This window comes from Euleptes europaea, chromosome 3 (assembly GCF_029931775.1).
Source record: "Euleptes europaea isolate rEulEur1 chromosome 3, rEulEur1.hap1, whole genome shotgun sequence".
Classification (NCBI taxonomy): domain Eukaryota; kingdom Metazoa; phylum Chordata; class Lepidosauria; order Squamata; family Sphaerodactylidae; genus Euleptes; species Euleptes europaea.
The window spans coordinates 45,052,781-45,077,492 of NC_079314.1; the positions used below are offsets into that span (position 1 = coordinate 45,052,781).

The 24,712-nt window shown below is 42.8% G+C and overlaps 1 protein-coding gene across 2 annotated transcripts in view; it reads left to right on the forward strand.

Moving 5' to 3' along the window:
- The window catches only part of MAGI2 (membrane associated guanylate kinase, WW and PDZ domain containing 2), a 723,148-nt gene that overhangs the window by 446,026 nt on the left and 252,410 nt on the right, over positions 1-24,712 (forward strand). For both annotated transcript variants that reach the window (XM_056845941.1, XM_056845940.1), the window contains one exon: positions 16,150-16,365. In XM_056845941.1, coding sequence (XP_056701919.1) covers positions 16,150-16,365 — 216 coding nt within the window. The remainder of the gene's footprint in view (positions 1-16,149; positions 16,366-24,712) is intronic.

A 24,712-nucleotide genomic window follows, 5' to 3' on the forward strand; every position in this document is an offset into this window, starting at 1 on the left:
TATACGAAAACCATGAAGGAGCACGTACAACTGGTGCGCGAGGTGCTGCAGCTGCTGCGCGAGCACAAACTGTTTGCTAAGGTTTCTAAATGTGATTTCCATCAACCCTGCATCACTTTTCTGGGGTATGTGATTTCCCACCAGGGCTTAGAGATGGATCCCGAGAAGGTTCGGGCAGTAATGGAGTGGGACCCCCCCACCACACGCAGACATTTGCAACAGTTTTTGGGTTTTGCTAACTTTTACCGAAACTTCATCCCTAACTTTGCCCAGGTAGCGCTCCCTCTCACTTCGCTCCTGCGTACGAAAGGGAAAGGGGCGGGAGCCGCCATGCCCTCTGCTAGGTTGCAATGGACCTCGGACTGCCAGCAGGCTTTCGATACGCTCAAGCGGCTTTTCTCGTCCGAACCCGTTCTCGCTCACCCTGATTGTGAAAAACCTTTTGTGGTCCAGGTCGATGCTTCAGACGTTGCCATGGGGGGGGCCCCCTCTTGCAACGGGACGAGAACGGACAGCTGAAACCTTGTGCCTATTTTTCTAAAAAGTTCTCCCAATCCGAAATCAACTGGGCCATTTGGGAGAAGGAAGCCGCAGCTGTTAAACATGCCCTCACCATTTGGAGGCATTTCCGGGAGGGGGCAGAGATCCCTTTTGAAGTTTGCAGCGATCACAAAAACCTGGAGGCCTTAAAGGGGGCTAGAAAGCTTACCGCGAAACAGGTTCGTTGGGCGCAGTTCTTTGCCAAATTCCGCTTTGTCCTTAAACATGTGCCAGGAAAGGACAATGCGTTAGCGGATGCTCTTTCTAGGCTCCCCCAATATCGCAATGACTTTGACCGGCCGGTAGATTCCCTGTTTACCCCTGAACAGAGAGGGGAAATCTCGGGACTTTCAGTAACCACCCGGTCCCAGTCCCACCGCCAGGATTTACCTCCCCTCAAAGGAGTCCCGGAGGCTTTTCAGCAGCGGCTCTGGGACGCTTCTCTGAGGGAGGCGGATCAGCAGGTCCTCCCCGCAAATCTCGACCGGCAGGGTCCCTTTTGGTTGCAGGGGGGTAGGCTTTATGTCCCTGAAGTACTCCGAAAAGAAGTGCTGGGAATGGTCCACGGGGCCAAACTTGCAGGGCATTTTGGATTTGTAAAGACTTTGCATTTATTGCGGCGTCAATTTTGGTGGCCGGGTATGAGAGCTGATGTGGAGTTATACGTGCGCAGCTGCCCCATTTGCGCCACAGCCAAAAAACGAATGGGAAAACCTCCTGGACTCTTAAAGCCTCTGGAGACCCCGACCATGCCCTGGGAAGTAATCGCCATGGATTTTATCACTGATCTGCCCCCGAGTCGGGGAAAAACTGTACTGTGGGTGATAACAGACTTATTCTCTAAACAGGTTCACTTTGTTCCTTGTGCGGGGCTACCGTCGGCCCAAAAGTTGGCTAAGCTGTTTGTTAATCACGTGGTGAAGCATCATTCGATCCCGAGGAAGGTCCTCTCCAACAGAGGGGCCCAATTCGTTGCCAAGTTCTGGAGGGCCTTCCTAAAAGTCATGGGGGTGGAGGAACAAGGACTCTCTTCAGCCTACCACCCCCAGACCGATGGTCAGACCGAACGTGTCAATGCTGTGGTAGAATGCTATCTAAGGTGTTATGTCAATTACCACCAGGACGACTGGGTAGACCTACTGCCTTTTGCTGAATACGCCTATAATAATGCCCCCCATTCCTCCACAGGTTTCAGTCCGTTTCATGTCGTTTATGAAAAAGACTTTGGGCCCTTTGGTTCTCCTACCATCACTCCTGAACTTGAAGGGGTACAGGAGGTCCAGGATTGGGTGCAGGTGGTGCAGACCACTTGGCCCTGGCTGCAGAAAAACCTGGAAAGAGCCAAGCGCAAGTACAAAGACCAGGCCGATAAACATCGGTCCCCGGGGTGGGAACTCAAGGTGGGAGGGCAGGTTTACCTTTCCACAAAGAACCTACGATCACTTCGACCTTGCAAAAAGCTTAGTGACAAATATGTAGGTCCTTTTCCCATTACCCGGGTTATCAATGACGTCACGGTGGAGTTGGAACTCCCCAAGTCTCTCCGAGGGGTGCATCCGGTGTTCCACATCAGCCTACTTAAACCGTACGTCGCTGCCCCTCACTTCCACCCCCTCCCTAAGTCCGAGATTCCTACGGTTGGGGGGGGGAATCGCATCTCGAAGTTTCTAAAGTGTTGGACTCTAAGCTGAAGAAGGGAAAATTGTTCTATCTGATCTGTTGGAAACACCTGGGGCCCGCCCATGACGAATGGGTAGCTGCTCCCCATGTTGCAGCTTCCCGCCTGGTTCGAGAGTTTCACTCTGCCTATCCTGACAAGCCTCGTCCACCCGGACTCGGGGGAGGGGGGCCTTAAGGGGGGCAGAATGTGAGGGTCTGTCAGCTTTTGCCTTGTGTGCTCCCCCCCTGGGCTCGTAAAAGCAGTCCAGGCCTTTTGCCTTTCTTTGGTTCAGGCGCTGCGTCCAGCAGGCCCCAGGTTGGAATGTCTCTTCCCGCCATCCTCTTCCCTTGCTCTCTCCGACTCCCTCCCACCAGCTATGACCTTGGTGTGTAGATAGCAATAACGAGCTCCCTGAGATCTTTGATGTTCCTGTACCATGCACAATTATCTCGTACTTTCCCATAACATGTTCTTGACATCTGCTTCCCTGTAGGGGTTATAATTCTGTCTTTGTGAAATTGCTAGCACTTGCAACTTTACCCTTGTAGGGCCTATACTAACCTGAAGCTTTCAATAAAGTTCCTTGTTTCTGCAAGACCATCTGAGCAAGTGATTTTATGGAGTTTGCACAGGGAGGTTGGGAACCCTCACAGTTAACAGCCTTGCTCAGGTTGAAGTTTTCTGTAGTGAAGGGCCGACTTAGGGCATTCTACACTATCAAATAGAAACAATTCTCTACCTGACCACAACCCTGTATATAGTAAGTAAGTAATTTATTGATACGGTCTGTTTGACCAGCCAAAGGTTAATACATAAAGTTATCTGACTTAATAAAACTGCAAAACTAGTATAAATTACAAAATTAGATAAAAGACTAATGATATTAAAATGTAAGATATTAAAACAAATCACAAGATTTAACTTAGCATCTTAATATTTCTAAAAGTATAGCCCGGTTTAGTAAATTTTTCCATTCTATTTTTGTGAGTTTTAATTGCGTGGCACAAAATTTGACAGTTGGGAGCTTAAAGTGTGGAGTTTCACCCATCAGAAGCCTCTTAGTCAGGAATTCTACTGGCTTATCGGGGAATTCACTGATCAGTGGAGCAATGAATTTAATATGGACCTCATGACAGAATGAACAGCTGAACAATACATGTTCGGCGGTTTTGATGTCTCCTGACCTGCAAGGGCATAAACCCTGTATATAGGATCCTATGGAGAAAGGTATTTGGTGCATTTACAATGTACACTTTCACTCAGTGGCAACTCCCACAGTTGCAATGTGTCGGATCCAGTCTAAATTTCCAATGGCAGAATGCCTCCCCTCTTTCCTCCCCTCTGCCGCTGCAGCCCACTGATCTCCACAATCAGTGCAGCGCCTGGAGGATAGGGGTCCTAAGGAATGAAGGGATTTCTGCAGCAAGAGGGGAAAGTTAGTCTGGATCCAGTCCGATGGCTCTGAAATGTGCCACTGTGATTGTGGCCATTGCATGTTAGAGTTACCAACCTCTAGGTGGGGCCTGGAGTTCTTCCAGAGTTAACAACTGATTTCCAGGCTACAGAGAAAAATCCCCCTAGAGGAAACAGCAGGTTTGGAGGGCAGACTCTACAGCATTCCATCTCCACTGAGCTGTCTCCTCTTCTCAAGCTCTGCCCTCCCCAGGTACCGTCCCCAAATCTGCAGGAAATTCCCAAGCCAGAATTTGCTACCCTAGAATATAGTGCCTCTCTAATAGTGTATTAGAGAGCCACGTGGTGCAGAGTGGTAAACTGCAATCCTGCAGTCAAAGCTCTGTTCACAACCTGAGTTTGATCCCGAAGGAAGCAGGTTTCAGCTAGCCGGCTCAAGGTTGACTCAGCCTTCCATCCTTCCGAGGTGAGTACCCAGCTTGCTGGGGGTACAGTGTAGATGACTGGAGAAGGCAATAGCAAACTACCTCATAAATATAATCTGTGTAATAAATGTCATGATGTGATGTCACCCCATGGGTCAGTAATGACCTGGTGCTTGCACAGGGGACTACCTTTACCTTTAATAGTGTATTGGGACAAGATTGTGCAGAAAAACAAGCAGTTGTTGCATTATGTTAACCAGCTCTAAGACCATTGTTGTCAAAGATGCTTATTACCAGAAAGTGAAAGTATAATCAGTATTTGGTTTGCTCTGAGAATTTCTCTTCAGATATTATTTTCTCTAGCAGTTAACTTGTTCAGAAGTTTTGGTTTGGTTGTTCTTACAGAGCAACATTAGCCACAGTGTGGCTTTCAAGTCTGCCTATTTAGCTACAATGCATGTTTGTATGCAACTAAAAAAAATGCTGGTGCAAGCCTACAAATCTAAGCAGTTTTTGTAATGCTGGTAAAATGATGGTATTACCCAAAATGCTTTTTCTATTTCAAAATTTACCAATTATAAAAGAGGTTAAAATATTTAAAATTTGGAAAAAAGATGTTGTGGACTTTTTATGGGGTAAAGAAAGACACAGAATAGCATATAATAATCTAATTGAGTTAAAAGAAACAGGTGGTTTGGGGTTACCAGATTTAAGAATGTATTATGAGGCATCTTGTTTTGTTTGGTTAAAAACTTGGATACTGTTAGAGAATCCCGAACTATTGGAATTAGAAGGTTTCAATTTACGTTTTGGATGGCATGCATATTTGTGGTATGATAAGGAAAAGGTAAACAAAGATTTTAATATTCATATTATTAGATTTGGTTTACTTCAAATTTGGAAAAAATATAAAAGGACTTTGGAAAACAGAACACCGGGATGGATTAATCCAGTAGAAGCGTTTATCAAAAGAGGGATATGATTAAATTTAGATATGGAAAACTATAGGGAAATTATAAATTTTAAAGAAGGTGATTGGATTCTAAGAAGTAGAGAAGAACTTAATATTAAAGATTGGTTTATGTATTATAAATTAAAAGATATATTTAATAAAGATAAACAAATTGGATTTAATAAAAACAAATCTAAATTAGAAAATATATTAATGAAGGGAAATAAAGGATTGATAGCAAGGATATATAGATTATTAATTGAAGTAAACCTAGAACAAGAAAGAATTAAACCAGTAATGGTGAAATGGATGAAGGAATTAGGATATAATATTGATTTGGAAATATGGGAAAATTTATGGGAAAAAGAATTTAAATTTACAATAACTAATAAAATTAGAGAGAATTTGTATAAAATGTTTTATAGATGGTATATAACTCCCGTGATGATAAGTAAAATGAAAAAAGAAGATAAGGGCTTATGTTGGAAATGTGGAAAGGAAAGAGGAACTTTTATGCATGCATGGTGGATATGTAAAAAAATTAAAAGTTTTTGGAAAAAAGTTATAAGAGAAACTAATAATTTGATTAATACGAGAGTAAAAAGAAATCCTGCATTTTGTTTATTGGGGATTCCTCAAGAAAAAATGGATAGAAATGATAGGATTATATGCCAATATAGTTTTGCTGCTGCAAGAATTGTAATAGCTAAAATTTGGAAGCAAGTAAACAAACCTTCAATTAGGGACTGGAGAGAGAAACTGTGGATGTATATGAGGATGGCCAAATTAACAGAATCCCTACACGGAAAAGATATGGAAGAATTCAAAAAAACATGGATGAAGGCCATCACATATTGGGATACACTGGCAAAAATGGATATTACTAATTTAGTTAGTGAATTATAGAAATTAGTTTTTACTTTTTTATATATTATTGTTAATAGAGTAATTTTTAAACTGTTTAGACACTTCTCCGGATGTCTGGTGATGGGTCACTTTTTTATGGTGGGTGGAGGGTCAAAAGGGTATTTTGAAATCTATAATCTTGTAATGTAGATCATATTAAGTAGATTATATAATTGATACTCTTTTTATTTTTTGTTATTTTTATTTTTATTATTGCAATTGTTTGAGTTTTTTGTTGAGCTATGCTATAAAAATATAAATAAAAAAATTATAAAATAAAAAAAAACTACAGGCACCTCCAATCTCTACTTATAAGCAGGTTTAGAGAAAATGTCAGCAAAATAAACAGTGTAGAGGGATCCCTTGAAGTTGGCATAGGGCACATGACCCAAGCTACAGCTCACCCAAATGATGAAGTTGGGTAGCTCAGCAGTAAAATCTTTCTAGATAGGAGAGACATAATGAGTTTGCCTAGTCGTTCTGTTCTTCCAAGCAGTGTTTGTGTTGGAACCTAACATAATTTCGCATTTACGGGAGCTGCAAGTGCACAAAATAACCCTGGATCTTAAACTGTGCTTTACATTTAGGGGCAAGGCTGATGGAAACTATTAGAGTTGCTTTTTCTAACATTGCTAATGAGGACTGGATCACACTTGCAAGGAAATGAAAAGCATTAATTTGAAGAATAATGTATACCAGCATCTTCACTGAATATTCAAATGATATGCCAAGCCATTGAGAAATAGTACAAAACTCTGCTTTTATCTTACAAGGGAAGACCTGTAAGCAGAGTATTTTCCAGTACCCTGAGTAACATCTGCACCAAAGTAATAAGGATTTTGTGATTTAGCTTTGTGGGCTACAGCCTATGATACTATTTATTATTGGCAAGAACCATTGAGGACATTTAAGGCTTAAGCCCCAGTGAACTGCCTAGCAGAACAATTGTGGGGGACATTCTCAGTGGTCTTGGTCTCAAGGCTGCAATCTTGTCCCCAGTTATGGCCCCCTGTGTTCACCTGGACTTAGTTGCAAATGTCAAAAGACCATTTGAATTCTGAGCAAAATTGGTTAAAGCGAATTAAACACGATTAAAGTTCATGTTGGCATTGAGGAGCTGATGAAATGTTTGTTGTCATGAAGAAATCCTCCTGCTTCACTTTGATGCAGGAATAACTGTTGAGTTAGGGCACATTTTTTAAAGTATTTTGGACTCTGATAATTGCCTTGATTGTATTTTTAGCCTGATTCTAACCAAATCAGAAAAGAACATAAGAGCAGCCATGCTATGTCAGATGCAGAGGCCAAAGCTACTCCCTGATGCTCCATTCCAGTAAATATTATTCAGAGATAAAATTCATCTGAGCATGGAGGTTATGTGGAGCTTCCCTAGCTAACAGCCACTGATGAACCTCTCCTCCAGGAATTTGTCTAATCCTTTATAAAAAACCACTCACATTTGCAACTATTACCAAGCCTGTGGCAGTTGGCTCCCAAAGCAGATTTCTACAATTAAAAACAAAAAACAAACAAAGATTTCAAAAAGTGCTAAAGTGGGCCTTACATAGATTTCCAGGTGAGGATTACTTTTCAGGTGAGAGTAGAGATGGCAGGAAAGGCACAAGTGGCTTTGACTTTAGATCACAATTTTTAAAATTTAAAAACCCTGGATTCTGTATTTCTACTACATGGTCTTCAAGGTAGAATTAAAGTCCTGCTTATATTTAATGCATGCTAGTAAATACACACTACTTTTCTCTTAAGTGTCTCGGACTACTGACTACAAACTCCAGGCTTGGAGAGTGGCAGACCTTATGAACCATTTCAAACTTGAAATGAGGGGAAATCCATATTATATTGAATGAAAACTTTCATTTATTGTTGAGGGACACAACAATATTTTTCAACAGTCCCCTTTCTCCAACTCCAGAAAAACAGTCAATGGAAACCAAAATATGACCACACTTTTCAAATATGAGTATTGATTTGGTACTAAGTCAGTTTGAGAATCTTTGGCAGCAATTCAAAGCACTTTTATTCCTGAGGAATCATGTTGTAGTAATGTGGATCATTTCAGTAAGTGCAAAAAGCACAATTTGAGCTACCGTATTTTACAAAACTGTGCCCTTAGCACTTTCTGATAATGGCCTTTGAGGTAGCTGTGGTTGAATATCCACAATTTAGGAACTGTTTATAGCTAACCATCAATAAAAAGCTTGGGCAGCCTATGTGACCTACGAAGTTCAACATTTTGACAGCTATGGAAAAAAACAGAACAACATCTATTAAGCTAAATAGAAGGGGGGATAGCAGACCAATGGGCGCACTAAGGAACAGGATTTGGTCCACTGTGGACTATTCAGAATATTCAGAATATTTTTTACAAATGTCCCAAATTCTGAATCCAAGTTCCATCAGGTGACATAAGAATCCAACTGAATCTACCTGCTCCAGTACCCTGTGACTCTGGCCTGACTCATTAGTATGGCCAATTTGTTGATCAGGTCCATTCTAAGTGGATCTCAGATTGCCCTGTGGATCTAAGTGGTTGCCTTCTTGATAATCCACTTGCTCGATTGTCTGTGTGCTTCCCACCAAAAATGTCCCAAATTCTGAGGTCTTATTGACCTCAGTGCCATGAGGTGCTTCATCTACACATTTCCACACATTAAGCCTCTATTAAAGGGACAGACCTTTTTTTGTTCTCCAGGATTGTTGGCAACCTATCACTTCCCAATTCAACTATCTGACTTGCCTGTGATTTTCTCTGACCATCTCACCAGCCCTGACATTTCTCATAGTCCAAATCTTAGGTCTTGGCCCTGTGTTCTGTCCTTAGATTACGTCAGTACGTGCAAAACATGTGGAGACCATTTAAAATTGCTCCTTGTAGTAGCTGTATTAAGGGCCATTGAAGTGCATGAAGACTTTCTCCACATCACCACAGCCTTCAAAAAAGTAAAGTTACAGCAACAGAATGTTTGCTGCTTTTGCCCAGGACCTCATTCCATTACAACCATGCCATGGATTTTGTCATCTTTAAAGTAAAATTTGATCTGAGAGCCAGCGTGGTAGGGGTTAAGAGCGGTGGTTTGAAGCAGTGGACTCTAAACTGAAGATCCAGGCCCGGGAACACACTAGCAACTTACCTCGCAATTTAAACGTGTCCAGTACACAAGCATCCAACACGACTTAAAATTTCTGTTCCCACCACGACGCCTTCCTCCACTGTATTAGATAAAATTTGTATGTTTTCCCCTCGCACTCCCCAATTTAGAGCGTATATTTTGGAAGAGAAACGGGGGCGGCATTCACACGCCAGCTCGAAGGAGCATTGTGATTGGCTGAGGTGGTAGCCTGCCGCACATGCCCACCCGGTGCTCGAAACAAGGACAGCGATTGGTCCAGTGTCAGTGCCAGGGGAAATTAAGGAAAATATGCGGGGCACTTCATAATGGTTGTGGGAAAGCCAGTTTAAAAAATGGCGGCGAAAAACAAAACCTGTGATTGTAATGCAGGGAAGGAGTTTTACTTTGTCAAAGCGAAACTTGCTGCCATCCCACCCCTCACATCTGCCTTTGCCTAAGCAGTCAAAAATAAAGAGATGTTGCACATCGCCCCCAACAAACCCTCCCGATCAAACGACATGAAGGGGGCATAAGCGCAAACTGCAGACGTTCCATTTATTTTGAGCAGAGGAAATATGACACAACTTTATGGCGTTTCGTGCAAGCAAGCATGAATACTCTTTGCAATTGATGAGGCGGTAGCAAACTTGCGGCTGCTCGCGCAAACAGTCGCGCTTTTCTGCAAAGCGGAAAAAAGGGGGGACGAGTGTGGGCAGTTAGGGTGGTGGGGGAAGAGTGGGGGGTGGACTGGCAGCAGGAAGTGGAGTGAAGACAGATTTTCTGTTCGCACTTTAATGCTCCGGGCGAGGAAAACGTTTCATTTCTATTAATTCACCGTATAAGCGGATGCTCTTAACACGGAGAAATTGTGCTCTGGAGACGACTCCGGAATCCTTCGGTTGAGATGAAGTGCGAACATGCAAGGAAAGCCTGCAGAAAGTGGAGCTGCAAACGCACAGTGCGGACATGGCCCTGGTTTGATTCCCCACTCCTCCACATGAGCAGCGGGTGCCAATCTGGTGAACCACGTTGGTTTCCCTACTCCTACTCACAAAGCCAGCTGGGTGGCCTTGGGCTAGTCACAGCTTTCTTAGAGCTCTCTCAGCTCCACCTACCTCACAAGGTGTCTGTTGTGGGGATGAGAAGGGAAGGTGATTGTAAGTCGGTTTGATTCTTCCTTAATTGGTAGAGAACGTTGGCATATAAAAACCAACTCTTCTTCTTCTTCTATATGTAACTTTTTACTTATTTATTTTAATGTCTCTATTTAAGTTTTTTTGTTTTAGCCTTTTAAATAGTTCTCAATAAAAATGTTTTTAATTAAAAAATATAATCTCAAATCATACTCAGAGCCCCTTTATTTTATGTAGTTGTTTTTATTTATTTAAATGGTGGGATGCAATGTTACTTCAGTGAAATTATTTCCGCAAGTTGTTCTTTTGACCAGCTAATAATTCCCGCCTTTCTCTCAGGCTAGGTTGTACTTGCTTCTACTTTTTTTTATTTGCCAGACAATAAGGAAGAGTTTTTGTTCAGTCCCTCAGCTGCTGTTCCATCTGCAGCCACCGCATCTTATTTTGTTAACACTCAAAAAGCCCATGCTTGAATGTGCCAAAAAATACAAGTGTATGCTCACAAGGAAGCATTTCAGATATGTTTCCTGACTTTTCCCAAATACCAGACACTCTCTAGGGAGTGCAAGTGGCAAACCGCCTCATTAAAACGTACACTTTGCTCTGTTCGCTGAGAGGGCTCTCAAAGCTTATTTTAATTTTAAAGAAGCAGATCTCCATTTGTGCTCCTTAGAGAGGCTGGGATCTGGTTTCTAAGGGGAAGGGGAGACAGGAAGCATATCTGAAATGTTCAGCTACTCAGTTGTGTCCAGGCCAGTTGGAAAGAAGGGATGTGCCCAAAGTTGCACTAAGCTCTTGTTTATCAGGGCTCTCCAGACTGTGCAGAAAGCTGCTTTATGCTGGCAAAATCCCAACATGCCTGGAGAACTCTCCTTCAGCGCATCTCCTTCCACTACCAGTATAAGCAAAATAATAGTTCGCTGCATTGTCAGATGTAAAGAAGGTTTGGAAATTGAAAGGAGAAATGTATAGCTGGCTGACTCGAGGATGGAAACGGGCCTTTAGAATTGCTGACATCCTCTGCTCTATGCAGAATTCACCAAGCGAAATTAATCGCCTTGGAGTGCCTCAATTCCTATTGCTCCACAAACAATTATTTATGCTCTTGTAATAGTTTTATTTATACCCCATGATTCATGCTTCAGTTTTGCTGAAGCTCCTAACTAAATATGGGGCGATTTCAGTCAATGACAGAGACTCTTCAACAATATCTGGCTGTGATAAAGCAGAAGACAACCTGGGTCCTAATCAGAGAAAGGCAGTTTAAAAATATCAAAACAGATAAATATGTTGTAAGTAAATATGTTATAAACACTTCGCACAGCAGATAGTAGTACTATGTTAATTTTTCAGTTTCCTATCTCACTTTTGCATCATTTTGGCCAGGAATGCTTTTTAAATCCAAATGTAATATTTTCCCCCAAATGTAAGCCATGAGTACATCAACATAGAAATACATCAACATAGAAATAATATTCCACAGAGAAATAAAGAGCATCCTGTAGAGTGACTCCTACTGTCTGGTTTAAGGACGGAAGGAAGGAAAGGAAAGAAACAAGGCAGAACACATTTCTGTGGCTTACTTTCCTTCACCTTTTCCATATTTCTAAAACACCAACTAAACATTTAACCTTTTTTTTGCCACTCTGGAACTACATATGACTTTAAAAAAATGGCATACTGTACGTTAGGGTTGGGATTTAAATGGGTATTAAAGGCCCTCTTTCTACAGAAAGCTGGCTATAAACTAAACCCTCCAGCTCAGAGTGAATTTTAAAGACTATGTAGGGAAAGACTTGACCTGGATGGCCCAGGCTGGCCTGATCTCATCAGATCAGGGAAGCTAAGCAGGGTCAGCCCTGCTTAGTACTTGGAGAGGAGAACACCAAGGAAGTCCAGGGTTACTATGCAGAGGCAGGCAATGGCAAACCACCTCTGTTTGTCTCTTGCCTTAAAAACCCTACGGGGACACCATAAGTCAGCTGCGACTTGATGGCACTTTTCACTGACCTGTAGGGCAAGAGCCAGAGAACTGATACTGGAGAGTTTGGATTGTGAGGTGGAGTTTTCCTGCCTCCTCCTTCCTTTGAAAGCCTCCTGAGCTGCCTGAGGTCAAGAGACTCTTGAAAACAGCAGGTGTTGGGTAAAGATTAGCAATGGCTGAAAGGGAGAAATAACAGAAATCCCAGATGCCCCAGAGTGCCAGCAGAACACTCAGACAAGGGGAGATTGGATCCAACCTGGGCCATGTCCGCACTGGGCATTTGCGGCGCCGACTTCTGCGGGCTTTCCTTGCATGTTCCCACTTACTCTCAACGGAAGGATTTCCGAAGCGTCATCAGAGCACTATTTCTCCGCAGTAAGAGGATCCGCTTATACAGCGAAGTAAAAAAATGAAGCGTCTTTCTCATCCGGAGCTTAAAGTGGGAACATGCAATCAGTGTTGAATCCACTTCCTGCTGCCAGCCCACTTCCTGCTGCCAGCCAACCCCCCCACTCCTCCCGCCTCCCTAATGGGCTCTGGACCAATCGCCGTCCTCTTGCTTCGAGCGCTGACTGGGCATGCGTGGGAGCTCGTTGATCCCGGCTTATCACATGCAGCAAATAAAGGCAGCGTGGTGGGAACAGGAATTTAAACTCTTGGATGCTTTCATACTGGACGCGTGTGAATAGCGAGGTAAGTTGCTGGTGCGTTCACAGGCCGGTATTGATTTTAGAGATGGCCATTTGCAAGGGGCTGGAGCATCTCAATCAGCTAGCTACAAATTTCACTGTGTTTTGTTAAACATCTAAAACATGTCTGCATTATTTTCCTTCAGAAATAGAATACATAACATTTTAAAAAATAAAACAAATACGATGCATCAAAATTATACGCATAACTCACAGCACACAGGCAAAGGAACCCAATTCTAAAGGAGACATAACAAGCCAACCCCATAAATAGGGTTGCCAACCTCCAGGTACTCACAACTGATCTCTAGCCGATAGAGATCAGATTACCTGGAGAAAATGGCTGCTTTGGCAATTGGACTCTATGGCATTGAAGTCCCTCCCTTCCCCAACCCCCACCCTCCTCAGGCTCCATTCCAAAACTCCCCCACTGGTGGCGAAGGTGAACTTGGCAACTCTACCCATAAATACTTCAAAAAACAAAGAAAAAGATGCAGAGAACATCAACCAGACCAATTGAAGGAAGTTATTCCATACTGTGGTGCCACAGATGAGTAAGTTCTCTCTGATTTCACTGATGTAAGAGAAGGATCTTAAAGTAAAGCAGGCAGAAACGTATTCCCTGAGAGCCCAAGCCATTTAGCACCTTGAAGATAGAAAACGGCAACTTGAATGGAGCCCAGAAACAAACTGGGAGCCGGTGCAGTTACTCTAAACACTCAGCTATGTTCTGTGCTAGTTGAAGTTTCTAAGCCATCTACAAGGGTAGCCTAATGCAGAGCATATTACAGTAATCTATTGAAGGTATTACTGTTGTGTGGATGATAGAGGAGTAGTTACAGATAACTGTATTTTTTAGAACTTCGCTTATCCATTAAAAACATCTCTAATTCTGACATTATTTTAGTATTAAATAAATGCCAGTCTGATGGAGTGGTTAAAGTGTTGGACAACGACTTGGGAGACCCAAGTTCAAATCCCTGCTCACTTACTGGGTGACTTTGGGCCAGTCTTCCTCTCTTGACCTACATCACAGGGTTGTTGTGAAACTAAAATGAAGCAGAAAGCCATGTATGCTGCCCTGAACTCCTTGGAGGAAGGGGGAGATACAAGTTTACAGATAGGTAGAAATGACGCAGGGGTTTAAGTAAACAGTATTCCTATATCGTGTGTGTATATATGTTTCTGTGTTTAGTTATGCCAGATAAAACCTGTGTGAAGTTTAATGCTGCTAGTCACAGTTTGTTTTCTTACTGCATCGGTTTTATAAGAACACATGTTCTCTGTAACTTTATTGCAGTGTCTAGAACTTGGTGTTCTTAAAAATATCTGTTACTTCTTTATAGTAGGGTCAAAGTACGTTTTTGCTGACTGCATATATATTTATGTGTACGTAGCAAAGATATAGCATATTGACCCAGCATTTACTACATTTGATGGCTATCTAGATGGTGCCTCTATTGATGTTTTCATGAACCCTTGAAATGCTGATTAATTTAAGGAATGTGTGTCAGTTGGGAACATCGTGCTCCTTGGGATTATGGAGGGGAAGGAAAAATCATTCATGCTGTTCTAGGCTCTTTGGAAAAGGGTAGAATAAAATGGACAACAAAAATAAAGGCTAGTTATTCAGTGTTCTTGTACATGAGGACTGATACAGTATGTGCTTCTTTTGGTTTATGCTGGAGCTGTGCTTCATTCTGCATCTTGGATGAAGTCATTTTTTTCAACCTGTTGAAAGCAGGAGGTGGTACCACAGACTTCCAGATGCCTTACACAGATAGTTGGGTTGATGGGGAGGGGCCATGGCTCAGTGGCAGAGCATCTGCTTGGCATGCAGAAGGTCCCAGGTTCAATCCCCGGCATCTCCAGTTAAAGGAACTAGGCAAGTAGGTGATGTGAAAGACCTCAGCCTGAGACCCTGGAGAGCAGCTGCTGGTCTGAGTAGACAATACCGACTTAGTTGGACCAAGGGTCTGATTCAGCATAGGGCAGCTTCATGTGTTCATGGTGTTTTGTCCCCCATTGATTTCTAGAGATCTGAGATAGCCCTTGAGCTGTAGACCTAATGCCATTATCCAGTTGAGAGACACTCATTCCATTGGCTTGCAGGGTTGGTTGGGAGGCAAAAGCCAGATCGCTTCATGCCCCTTCCCTCCCCAGAAAGATCATCATATTTCCTGGAGACTATCCAGGTACACCGGTTGGGTATTATCAAAGCAGCCAATTGGGCTTAGTGATCTTTCACTGCATAAATGTTCCAAGAATTTAACTATGAATTCATGAGACTGTGCAGCTGCAATCTCTCCAAAGGCTGTGCATTTCATGACATAGTCTGTTTGAATTAATTTGAACCATCTCTCCAACAAATCAATTATAATTTCAATTAAAATTAATTTTTTTAAGTTCACCAAAGATTTTTCAGTGACTTGGAAGAGCAGCAGTGAAACTGCTCTGTGTTTACAAACATCATCTTCAGCTCCTCAGGGACGAAAGGCAAAGGGAAGGAACAGATGTGTTTGTACAACTAAAATATTGTAGTAGTTATGGATATACCACAGTAGTCGTCAAGGTCTAATTTCCAACACAAATATTTTGTGCTCCTAGTGCAGGCAACTTTCCCAGACTTTTATTCTGTCTAATATTATCTGCTTATTTAGTTTTTGCTGAAGAACAAGGAAAAAAACGGTCTGAATGTTCAAACTCTTTTGTGAGTTAGGGAGAGAGGAAGTAGAAACAGGCTGAGTGTGCTGTAGAGCGAATATTGGAATGTGCATCTGAGTGCAAATGTTTGATGGCACCGTTTTGCTGTCAGTGGGATGCACATCCAAAATACCCATTTCCATCCAAAACCTGAGCAAAACAAGAGTAAACAGCCAACCAGCATGCACCATCCTGCTGCTACAATGTGGAAGAGTTTGTGCAATTGGTATTTTCAGTCAAGAGCTCCGCATGTTCAGGAGATGTTTGGGAAAGGAATGATGTGTCTGGTAATGTGCAGATTTCCCATGTGGGGAAAAGCAAAGGCTCCAAGGAAATAAAGGCACAGATTTTGCCCAGCTGTGGTTCTCATCTCGGGGATGTGAAATGGCATGGTGAAGCCTAATCTCGTCAGATCTTGGAAGCTAAGCAGGGTTGGTACTTGAACGGGAGACCACCAAGGAAGACTGCAGAGTAGGACAATAGCAAACCACCTCTGTTTCTTATTTGCCTTGAAAGCCCCTTGTCAGGAGTTGGCATATGTCGGTTGCAACTTGATGCATGCGTATGTAGTTCTAATCTCTGGTTGATTGGTTTGCTTTGTCCTGTTTTTGCCTAGACAACTACTATGGTACTCCAAAGCCTCCAGCAGAGCCTGCCCCATTGTTGTTAAATGTGACCGACCAGATACTCCCAGGTGCAACACCCAGCGCTGAAGGCAAACGCAAAAGAAATAAGTCTGTGAGCAATATGGAGAAGACGGGAATAGAGCCACCAGAGGAAGAGGAGGAGGAAAGGCCTGTGGTCAATGGGAATGGCATGGCAGTCACACCAGGTCAGTGCATTTATCCTCACTTTTATAATGCAGGTGAAGTCTTATTTGCAATGGAACCCTCTTTACTTTTTAAAGTGTCATGAGTGTTTTAATGGGTTTTGTGTTACATTGGAAAAATTGAAAAAGTCTGAGGATTTTTTGTGCATTTTGGGTGAGAAAAAGATAGTCTTATGAAGCATTTCATTCATTCTAAAAGACAGAATATAGTTTCTTTCAGTGCTCTCCCAAATTTCCCAGTTTCCCCATTGGAAAAATTAAGAAACTCCTCAGACTTTTTCATGCAATACATGTGGAATGAGTGGAATTATTTATAAAAATGAGTTCTCTTACACACACACAAAAGAAAATATTTCATAGGAGTTGGTTCTTGTAGGTTATCCGGGCTGTGTGACCGTGGTCTTGGTATTTTCTTTCCTGACGTTTCGCCAGGAGCTGTGGCAGGCATCTTCAGAGGAGTAACACTGAAGGACAGTGTCTCTCAGTGTCAAGTGTGTAGGAAGAGTAATATATAGTCAGAAAGGGGTGGGTTTGAGCTGAATCATTGTCCTGCAAAAAGTAACAAAGGTAATGTGCTAATCATTGTCTTGTAAGTATCAAGATAATGTGCTAATGAGGGTGTGGTATGTTAATATGGAACCATTGTAACCTGAAGTGATCTGTTAATGTGTGAAATCCAAAGCTAATTTGCATGGCTATTGTGGACTGTAGTCTTTGTTAGTCTGGAGGTTTTCAGGACAGGAAGCCAAGCCTTATTCATTCTTAAACTCTCTTCTTTTCTGTTAAAGTTGTGCAGATGTTTATGAATTTCAATGGCTTCTCTGTGCAATCTGACAAAATAGTTGGTAGAATTGTCCAGTCTTTCAGTGTCTAGGAGTAAGACCCTGTGTCCTGTTTGTGTCAGTCCATGTTCAGCCACTGCTGATTTCTCAGGTTGGCCAAGTCTGCAGTATCTTTCATGTTCTTTTATCCTTGTTTGTATGCTGCGTTTTGTGGTCCTGATGTAAACTTGTCCACAACTGCAAGGTATACGATATACTCCTGCAGAGGTGAGGGGGTCTTTTTTGTCTTTTGCTGATCGTAGCATCTGTTGTATTTTCTTGGTGGGTTTAAACACTGTTTGTAGGTTATGTTTTTTCAAAAGTTTCTCCATCCTATCAGTGACTCCTTTAATAAATGGCAAGAATACCTTTCCTATGGGAGACTGTTTTTCCTGAGTTTTCTGATTTTTGTTTGGTTTAATGGCCCTTCTGATTTCATTTCTGGAATAGCCGTTTGCTAGCAGTGCATGATTTAGATGATTAATTTCTTCCTTGAGAAACTGTGGTTCACAGATCCGTCTTGCACGGTCCATTAATGTTTTGATTATTCCTTTTTTCTGTCGGGGGTGGTGGTTGGAGTTTTTGTGTAAGTAGCGATCTGTGTGAGAGACCCCCTCGCCTCTGCAGGACCAATGAACTCTGACCGTGAAAGCCTTCGACAATATTTCATAGGAGGTTTTTTCCAGTTCTCCCCCAAATTTTCCTTGAAAAAATGGAAAAGTCCCCAAAGCATTCTTATATGACAAACCTTGCCTTAAGAAGCATTTCACTTATTCTTAATGAGAAAATATTTAATGGAAGGTTATTTTTCAGTGTTCTTCAGAATTACCACAGTGGCTCTCATACTTACCTGGCAAGAATGGTTCTCCTGTGATCAGCAAAGCTTGGCTCCCAGTGTAAGGCTTGTCCATTGCACTTTGGGCGTGTTGCCTTATACAGTTTCCCCATCTGTGGGAAAACTCAACTGCATTATATACAGTACTTACATTACATTTCTTGTCTTAGCAGCAGTATGTGCGAAAAGGATCTTGGGGTCTTAGTAGACCAAACACTGAACATGAGTCAGCAGTGTGATGCGGTAGCTATAAAGCCAAATGGGATCTTGGGCTGTATCAACAGAAGTATAGTGTCCAGATCACGCAAAGTGATGGTATCGCTTTACTCTGCTCTGGTTAGACATCACCTAGAGTATTGTGTTCAGTATTGGGCACCCCAATTTTCAAAGGATATAGACAAGCTGGAACGTGTCCAGAGGAGGACAACAAAGATGGTGAGGGGTCTGGAGACCAAGTCCTATGAAGAAAGGTTGTAGGAGCTGGGTATGTTTAGCCTCAAGAGGAGAAGACTGAGAGGTGATATGATAACCATCTTCAAGTACTTGAAGGGCTGTCATATAGAGGATGGTGCCAAGTTGTTTTCTGTTGCCCCAGAACCAATGGGTTGAAATTAAGTCTAAAGAGTTTCTGTCTAGACATTAGGAAGAATTTTCTAACAGTTAGAGTGGTTCCTCAGTGGAATAGGCTTCCTCGGGAGGTGGCAAGCTCTCCTTCCCTGGAGATTTTAAAGAAGAGGTTGGGTGGCCATCTGTCAGCAGTGCTGATTCTATGACCTTAAGCAGATGATGAGAGGGAGGGCATCTTGGCCATCTTTTGGGCATGGAGTAGGGCTCACTGGGGGGGGGAGGTAGTTGTGAATTTGCTGCATTGTGCAGGGGGTTGGACTTGATGACCCTTGTGGTCCCTTCCAACTCTATGATTCTATGATTCTACAATCAAACCTAAATTAATTTTACTGACTAAGGCTGCATTCCTGAAAGGTGGGGCTGAAGCTCTTTAGTGTGACCCCATGCCAGCGTAGGTGTCACCTTATCATTGAATAAAGTGGCACCTATGCCAGCAAGGGGGCAAGCATGGCAGTTGGAGTTCTGCTGCTATTACATCTGATCTCCAGCAGAGAGAGAGATCAGTTCACCTGGAGTAAATGGCCGTCTTGGCAATTGGACTCTTAAGTCCCTCCCCCAAACCCTGCCCTCCTCAGGCTCTGCCCAAAAAACCTCCCACCAGTGGCGAAGAGGGACTTGGCAACCCTACACCTTACACCTAGGGAGGGTGGGTGAGTGAACTCACAACAAAAGTCTGCTGTGGAGAGCAGGGCAGAGCCCAACAGCTTTTCGAGCACCCTGCTGATGGGCTACTCTACACAAGACAGGAAATGGCTCATTGAGAGCCAGTAGCACTCTTGTGCCTTATTTAAAATTGGGACTGCCACAGATCAGTACCTCAGCCCCAGAGGCTGGGAAAAACATTCTCATGGCTGTTTTAGCTCACTTACATTGAGGCTAAGTTATGCAGAAAGTAACTTACTATCTGAAATATCATATGTGGTTACTCTGTAGGCGCTGCTGCTAAGAAACTTTGAGGCAAAGTTATATCTGATTAGGTAGTAAATCACACTAGTTTGTTGTAGTTTTATTTTGTTTTATGGGAATTTTTTCATGAGATTATTTTCCCCCCAGCAAGCCTGAAAGGAAACAACCAAGCTGTTTCATTCAATCCACTTTTTAACTCAAAAAATTATTAACATGGGGGAATATAATTGAAGTATGTATCCAGCATAGTCTTTAGTTTATATGTAGTGGGTTCTATATATATATGTTTCATTTTGCTTCCCTAGGAACAGATGACATGTGAAAAGTGAATATTAGGGCCTGATAATCCTGTTGAATTTGAAGCGCCAAAGAAAACGATGAAATCTAAATACTGAAGTATAGATTCGTAGATAAAGAAATGCACAGAAAGCTTCCTGAGTTGACAGCCTAACAGAACAAAAGAATCTATTAATTTTTAAGAACTGTACAAATTATATTCAAATTGCTTTTTAACCCAAGGTTTCTGTTTTCTGTTTGAATAAAATAATTGGCTGTTTTTTAAAAAGCATATTATTAAGATTGCAAAATTCAGTACAAGGTAGAACGTTTTTATCTTTATTGCAGAATTTATGCATTTGCAGTTTCTCTCATCGGAGTGTTAGAACATGGGGGGGGGGTGGAAATCTCCCTATGAGCCATTAAATTGTTTGAAGGAAATTGCCAAAGATATTTTATTTATGTACTTGTTTAGATATTTATATCCCACTCCCCCCCCCCAACGGGGACACCAATGCAGCTTGCATCATTCGCTTCACCTCCATTGTATCTTCACAACAACCCTGTGAGGTAGGTTAGGTTGAGTGTATGTGACTTGCCCACGGTCACCCAGCAAGCTTCCATGGCAGACTGAGGATTCAAACCTGGGTCTCCCAGATCCTAGTCTGAATGGTGTAACTGCTGCACCACACTGCCTATTCACATTAGGAGAGAGAGGGATCATCCAGCATGGCCTTGCTGTTTTTAGTAGGGATGATCTTGAAGTCTGAAATTTCATCGCTGAATCAGATTTTCATCACCTTCAGACTGCCCATTGGATTGAGTCCTAGTTCATGGGAATTTTGACAAGTATTCTGAAGAAACTGGTATTATTTTTTTGTTTCAAATACACTGCGTGCTCACAGTCAGTTTCCTTTTCAGTATATTTGGGAGAGAACTCACAACACAAGCCTGTGCAGAGGTCTGGGGTGAGGAGAAAAATGGGATGTGCACACCATCAGTATACCACCACGCAACAGCACTTGTGGGGAAAACTAGGGCTGTCAATTCGGTTCGGTCCGAACTGAAAATCAACCGAATTTCCCCTGATTCTGTGATTTTCTGTTCGGACGGATCCGAACACAAAACTGGCGGGCAACGGGGGGGGGGGCGAATTCAGCGAGTTCGGGAGTTCGCGAATAAATTCGGCCAATTCGGGCCCCCTTCAGGGGAGCCCGCTGAAAGGCGTGGGCTGCCCTTTAAACTGATCTGAGCCTCCCAGCTGGAAGGCGCAGGTCAGTTTAAAGGGCAGCCCGCCCCCCTTCAGCGGGCTCCGCTGGAGAGGCACGGGCTGCCCTTTAAACTGACCTGCGCCTCCCAGCTGGGAGGCTCGGCTGTCATTTAAACTCATCTGCGCCTCCCGGCCGGGAGCCCACTGGATATGCGCGGCTGCCCTTTAAACTCATGTGCGCCTCACGGCCGGGAGCCCGCTGGAGAGCCTCCCAGCTGGGAGGCGCAGATGAGTTTAAATGACAGCCCGCGCCTCTCCAGCGGAGCCCGCTGAAGGGGGGCGGGCTGCCCTTTAAACTGATCTGCGCCTCCCAGCTGGGAGGCTCAGATCAGTTTAAAGGGCCCCCGCGCGCCTTCAGGGAATCCCTGAAGGCGCGCTTCAGCCGAATTTTCCCCCGAACTCCGGATCCCCCCGAATTACCGGGGATCCGAAGCGGGGGAGTTCGGACTTCGGCACGTACCGAACCCACAAGGGTCAAATTCGGCCGAATCCGAACTGTACCGAATTTTGTTTTTTTTGACAGCCCTAGGGAAAACCATAGAGTTGTGGGTGATGCGTAGAACATCCCCCGAACATCATGATATCACTTCCAGCTTTTGTCAGAAGTGACGTGGTGTGTTGGCACAGTGCTGCCCCACATTTCTCCCCCTTTTCTCCTGTCAGCCTTTGAGGTGCTGGATGAAAGAGGGGGGTTTCACCAAGAAGTCTTATTCTCCCCTCCCCCCCAATCTGAAACCAAAGGCTTTCCTAACTGCGGAACAAGGCTTCCTGGTGAAACTAAAGGAAAATAAGAACTAAAGGAAAAAATGAGAAAAGGCTCCTGGCTGTGGAGAGCAAGAGAAGGTGAGGAAAGAGAAAGTATTTCTCTCCCCTTGCCCATCCTTCTTTACTCCAAGGGTTCCATTGGAAATGTGAGGATTTTAAAAGAAGATCTTGGGAACAAATCCTCTGGAGTAGAAAAGAATGAACTTGTCAGGGAGATCTATCTTTAGGAATTCCGTCAACTCTGTCATCAAGTCTAGCTCTGCTCAGAGTTGCTCAGACTCAAATCCCAGCATGGACATTAATTTGTAAGCAATAAAATGATGCTTTGTCATTTTATGTTTTCATGAAGCTAACTTGGAGATGACACAGTAGTCAAACGGCATGAACAGGCTGCACCTTTTGTCTTTGGTAGCTATAAAATTCTTATTGCAAATATTTGATATTATTCCCTTTTTTCTGTTGTTTTTGCTTTGGGCATTTAGAATAAATCTTTACAAAGTTATATTCCTTACTACTATATTAATAACCTGCTGTGTTTGAAACAGTGAAGAATTATGCTATTCTCATTTCAGTTGACTGTACAAAGCTTCAGGATGTTAAATGGAACAAGCTACCATTTTTTTTCTCGCGGAAATATATTGAACCCACAGGAAAGTAGCAAAACGGAGTCCTCAGTTTTCCCAAGCTTACCCATGATTATGTAACTTGGCAATTCCTCTACAACTCATTCAGCTTACTTCTGCATCTTATCTTGTACTCATTCCCAGGGTCATTGCAACCAGCCCGCCTTGGCTTTTCTCAGCCCAGCTTTGCAAATCAGACATTGCTGTTCTGTGTCGTGAGTGAATACGCTTACTTGTTTGAAGTCTTTCTGTAGTGGTAACCACAAATAGCATGGATGTTGAATGGTACAGTATAGTCCAACCTTGGAAGCAAAGCAGGGTTGACATTTGGGTGTGGGAACCACTGAGGAAGACTCAGCAGAAGAGGGCAACGTCAAACCAGCTTTGCTTCTCACTTGCTTTGAAAGCCCCTTTCTGGGGTTGCCATAAGTCATTTGCAACTTGACGGCACACCTGTATATATGCACAAATAGCTTACTTACCCTCTGGCAGTATCACACTGTGATCTGGATTACTTCCTGGAGCTCTTAGCCCTGGTCTGCCAATGGTCCTGTCTGTCGGTCTTGTTTTTTTTATTCTTCCTCCAAGTTGCTCAGGGTACAGGGTCTCTTTCCCTTAATTTTATCCTCACAACAGCCATGTGAGACAGATGAGACAGAGAGAGAATGACTGGCCTAAAGCCGCATAGTAGCTTCCGTGGCAGAAGAGAGACTAATCACTGGTTTCCCAGATCCAAGTCTAACCACTGCCTCTCTCTCCCTTAAGAGAGGTAGTTAGGCAAGACGTGGTTCCTTCCAGGTTTGTAGTTCTGAAGTAATGATGTTATATGAAATACTGTTTTATTCTCATATGGATTTTCAAAATCAGTTGCAGGGAGATGGAGAGACAGTTTACACACAGCTTGTTAATACTGCTAGCAAAAATATATTTCCTAGTGACTAGACTTGTTTTTTCCTGAGAATCTATTACTTTCACACATCAGCGTTTCCACATGTAAGCTGTGAATCTTTCGTTTCCTGCAGCTCTTGGGGGCAGCCATGCCTTTCTATTGCCTGCTCTAGCATAAATGTAAAGTACAACAGCTAGTAATTTGACTCATGCCCAAGAGAACTCACTTTCCCATCTCCAAGCTAAAGAGTAAAAAAATAATGTATGGTAGTCACAGTGGGAAACAGATGTATTTCTAGGAGACCCGCAGAGAGCATTTCCATCAGGCTATGGATATGACCCTTATTTCTGTAAAAAGTGAGTAGGAAGGGGCTTTTCCTAAGTAGTTACTATTTGGGTTAAGATTTGTGGAGCAGTTCTGATACATCCTCTTCTAAGGTGAAACTGATTTTACTTCTGACCACACTACATTTCTCCAGAGCTTTCTTCCTGTAATTAAGATTACAATACTGAGCACTTCTGTGTCAAAAAAGGGCTGAACCAGCATGTTACAAAGAAAATTGGATGTTTGCTGAAAATAGCAGCTCTGATTTGAATTACTCCTCCCCCTCTATAATGTCTATTTCAATTTCACATCATGTTCTTACGTCCTTACAATGTGCATTTCCCCATTCCCACTTTTATTTTTCATTTATTTTTGATGTACTTATTCCCCAGTTTTCAGCCATATTAGATACCAAAATGGTTTATTATTAATATCTAATACATTTAAAATATCAAAAAATGCTATTTTTGTTTCTTAGTTCAAAACTACCTGAGTAATAAATACTGAATAGTAAAAAACAATACAAAACAAAAATGATAAATGCAAAGATTCTCCAGTGGTTCCTGAGGAAGGGACAGTATTGCTTTATACAAAAATCTTCTTCCTCTGGTTTGTTGACAGTGTCCACTTGCATAAGAGCAGGCAGAAAAGGGACTTCCCTTTAAGTCCCAGACCGCCTCTGCCTAGGTAGCAAGCAACAAGGTATCTGGCATAGTCTTCCTGCTTCCTCTTTTCTCTCCTTGGTCTTCCTCATGTTAGTTAGTAGGGTTGCCAGCTCTGGGTTGGGAAATACCTGGAGATTTTGGGGACGAAGCCTAAGTAAGGGGGGGTTAGGGAGAGACTACAATGGGGTATAATGCCATAGAATCCATCTTCCAAAGCAGCCATTTTCTCCAGGTGAACTGATCTGTATCGGTTGGAGATCAGTTGTAATCCAAGGAGATCTCCAGCTAGTACCTGGAGGTTGGCAACCCTATTAGTTATTTCTTCTACTGTTGGACGCTTACTCCCACC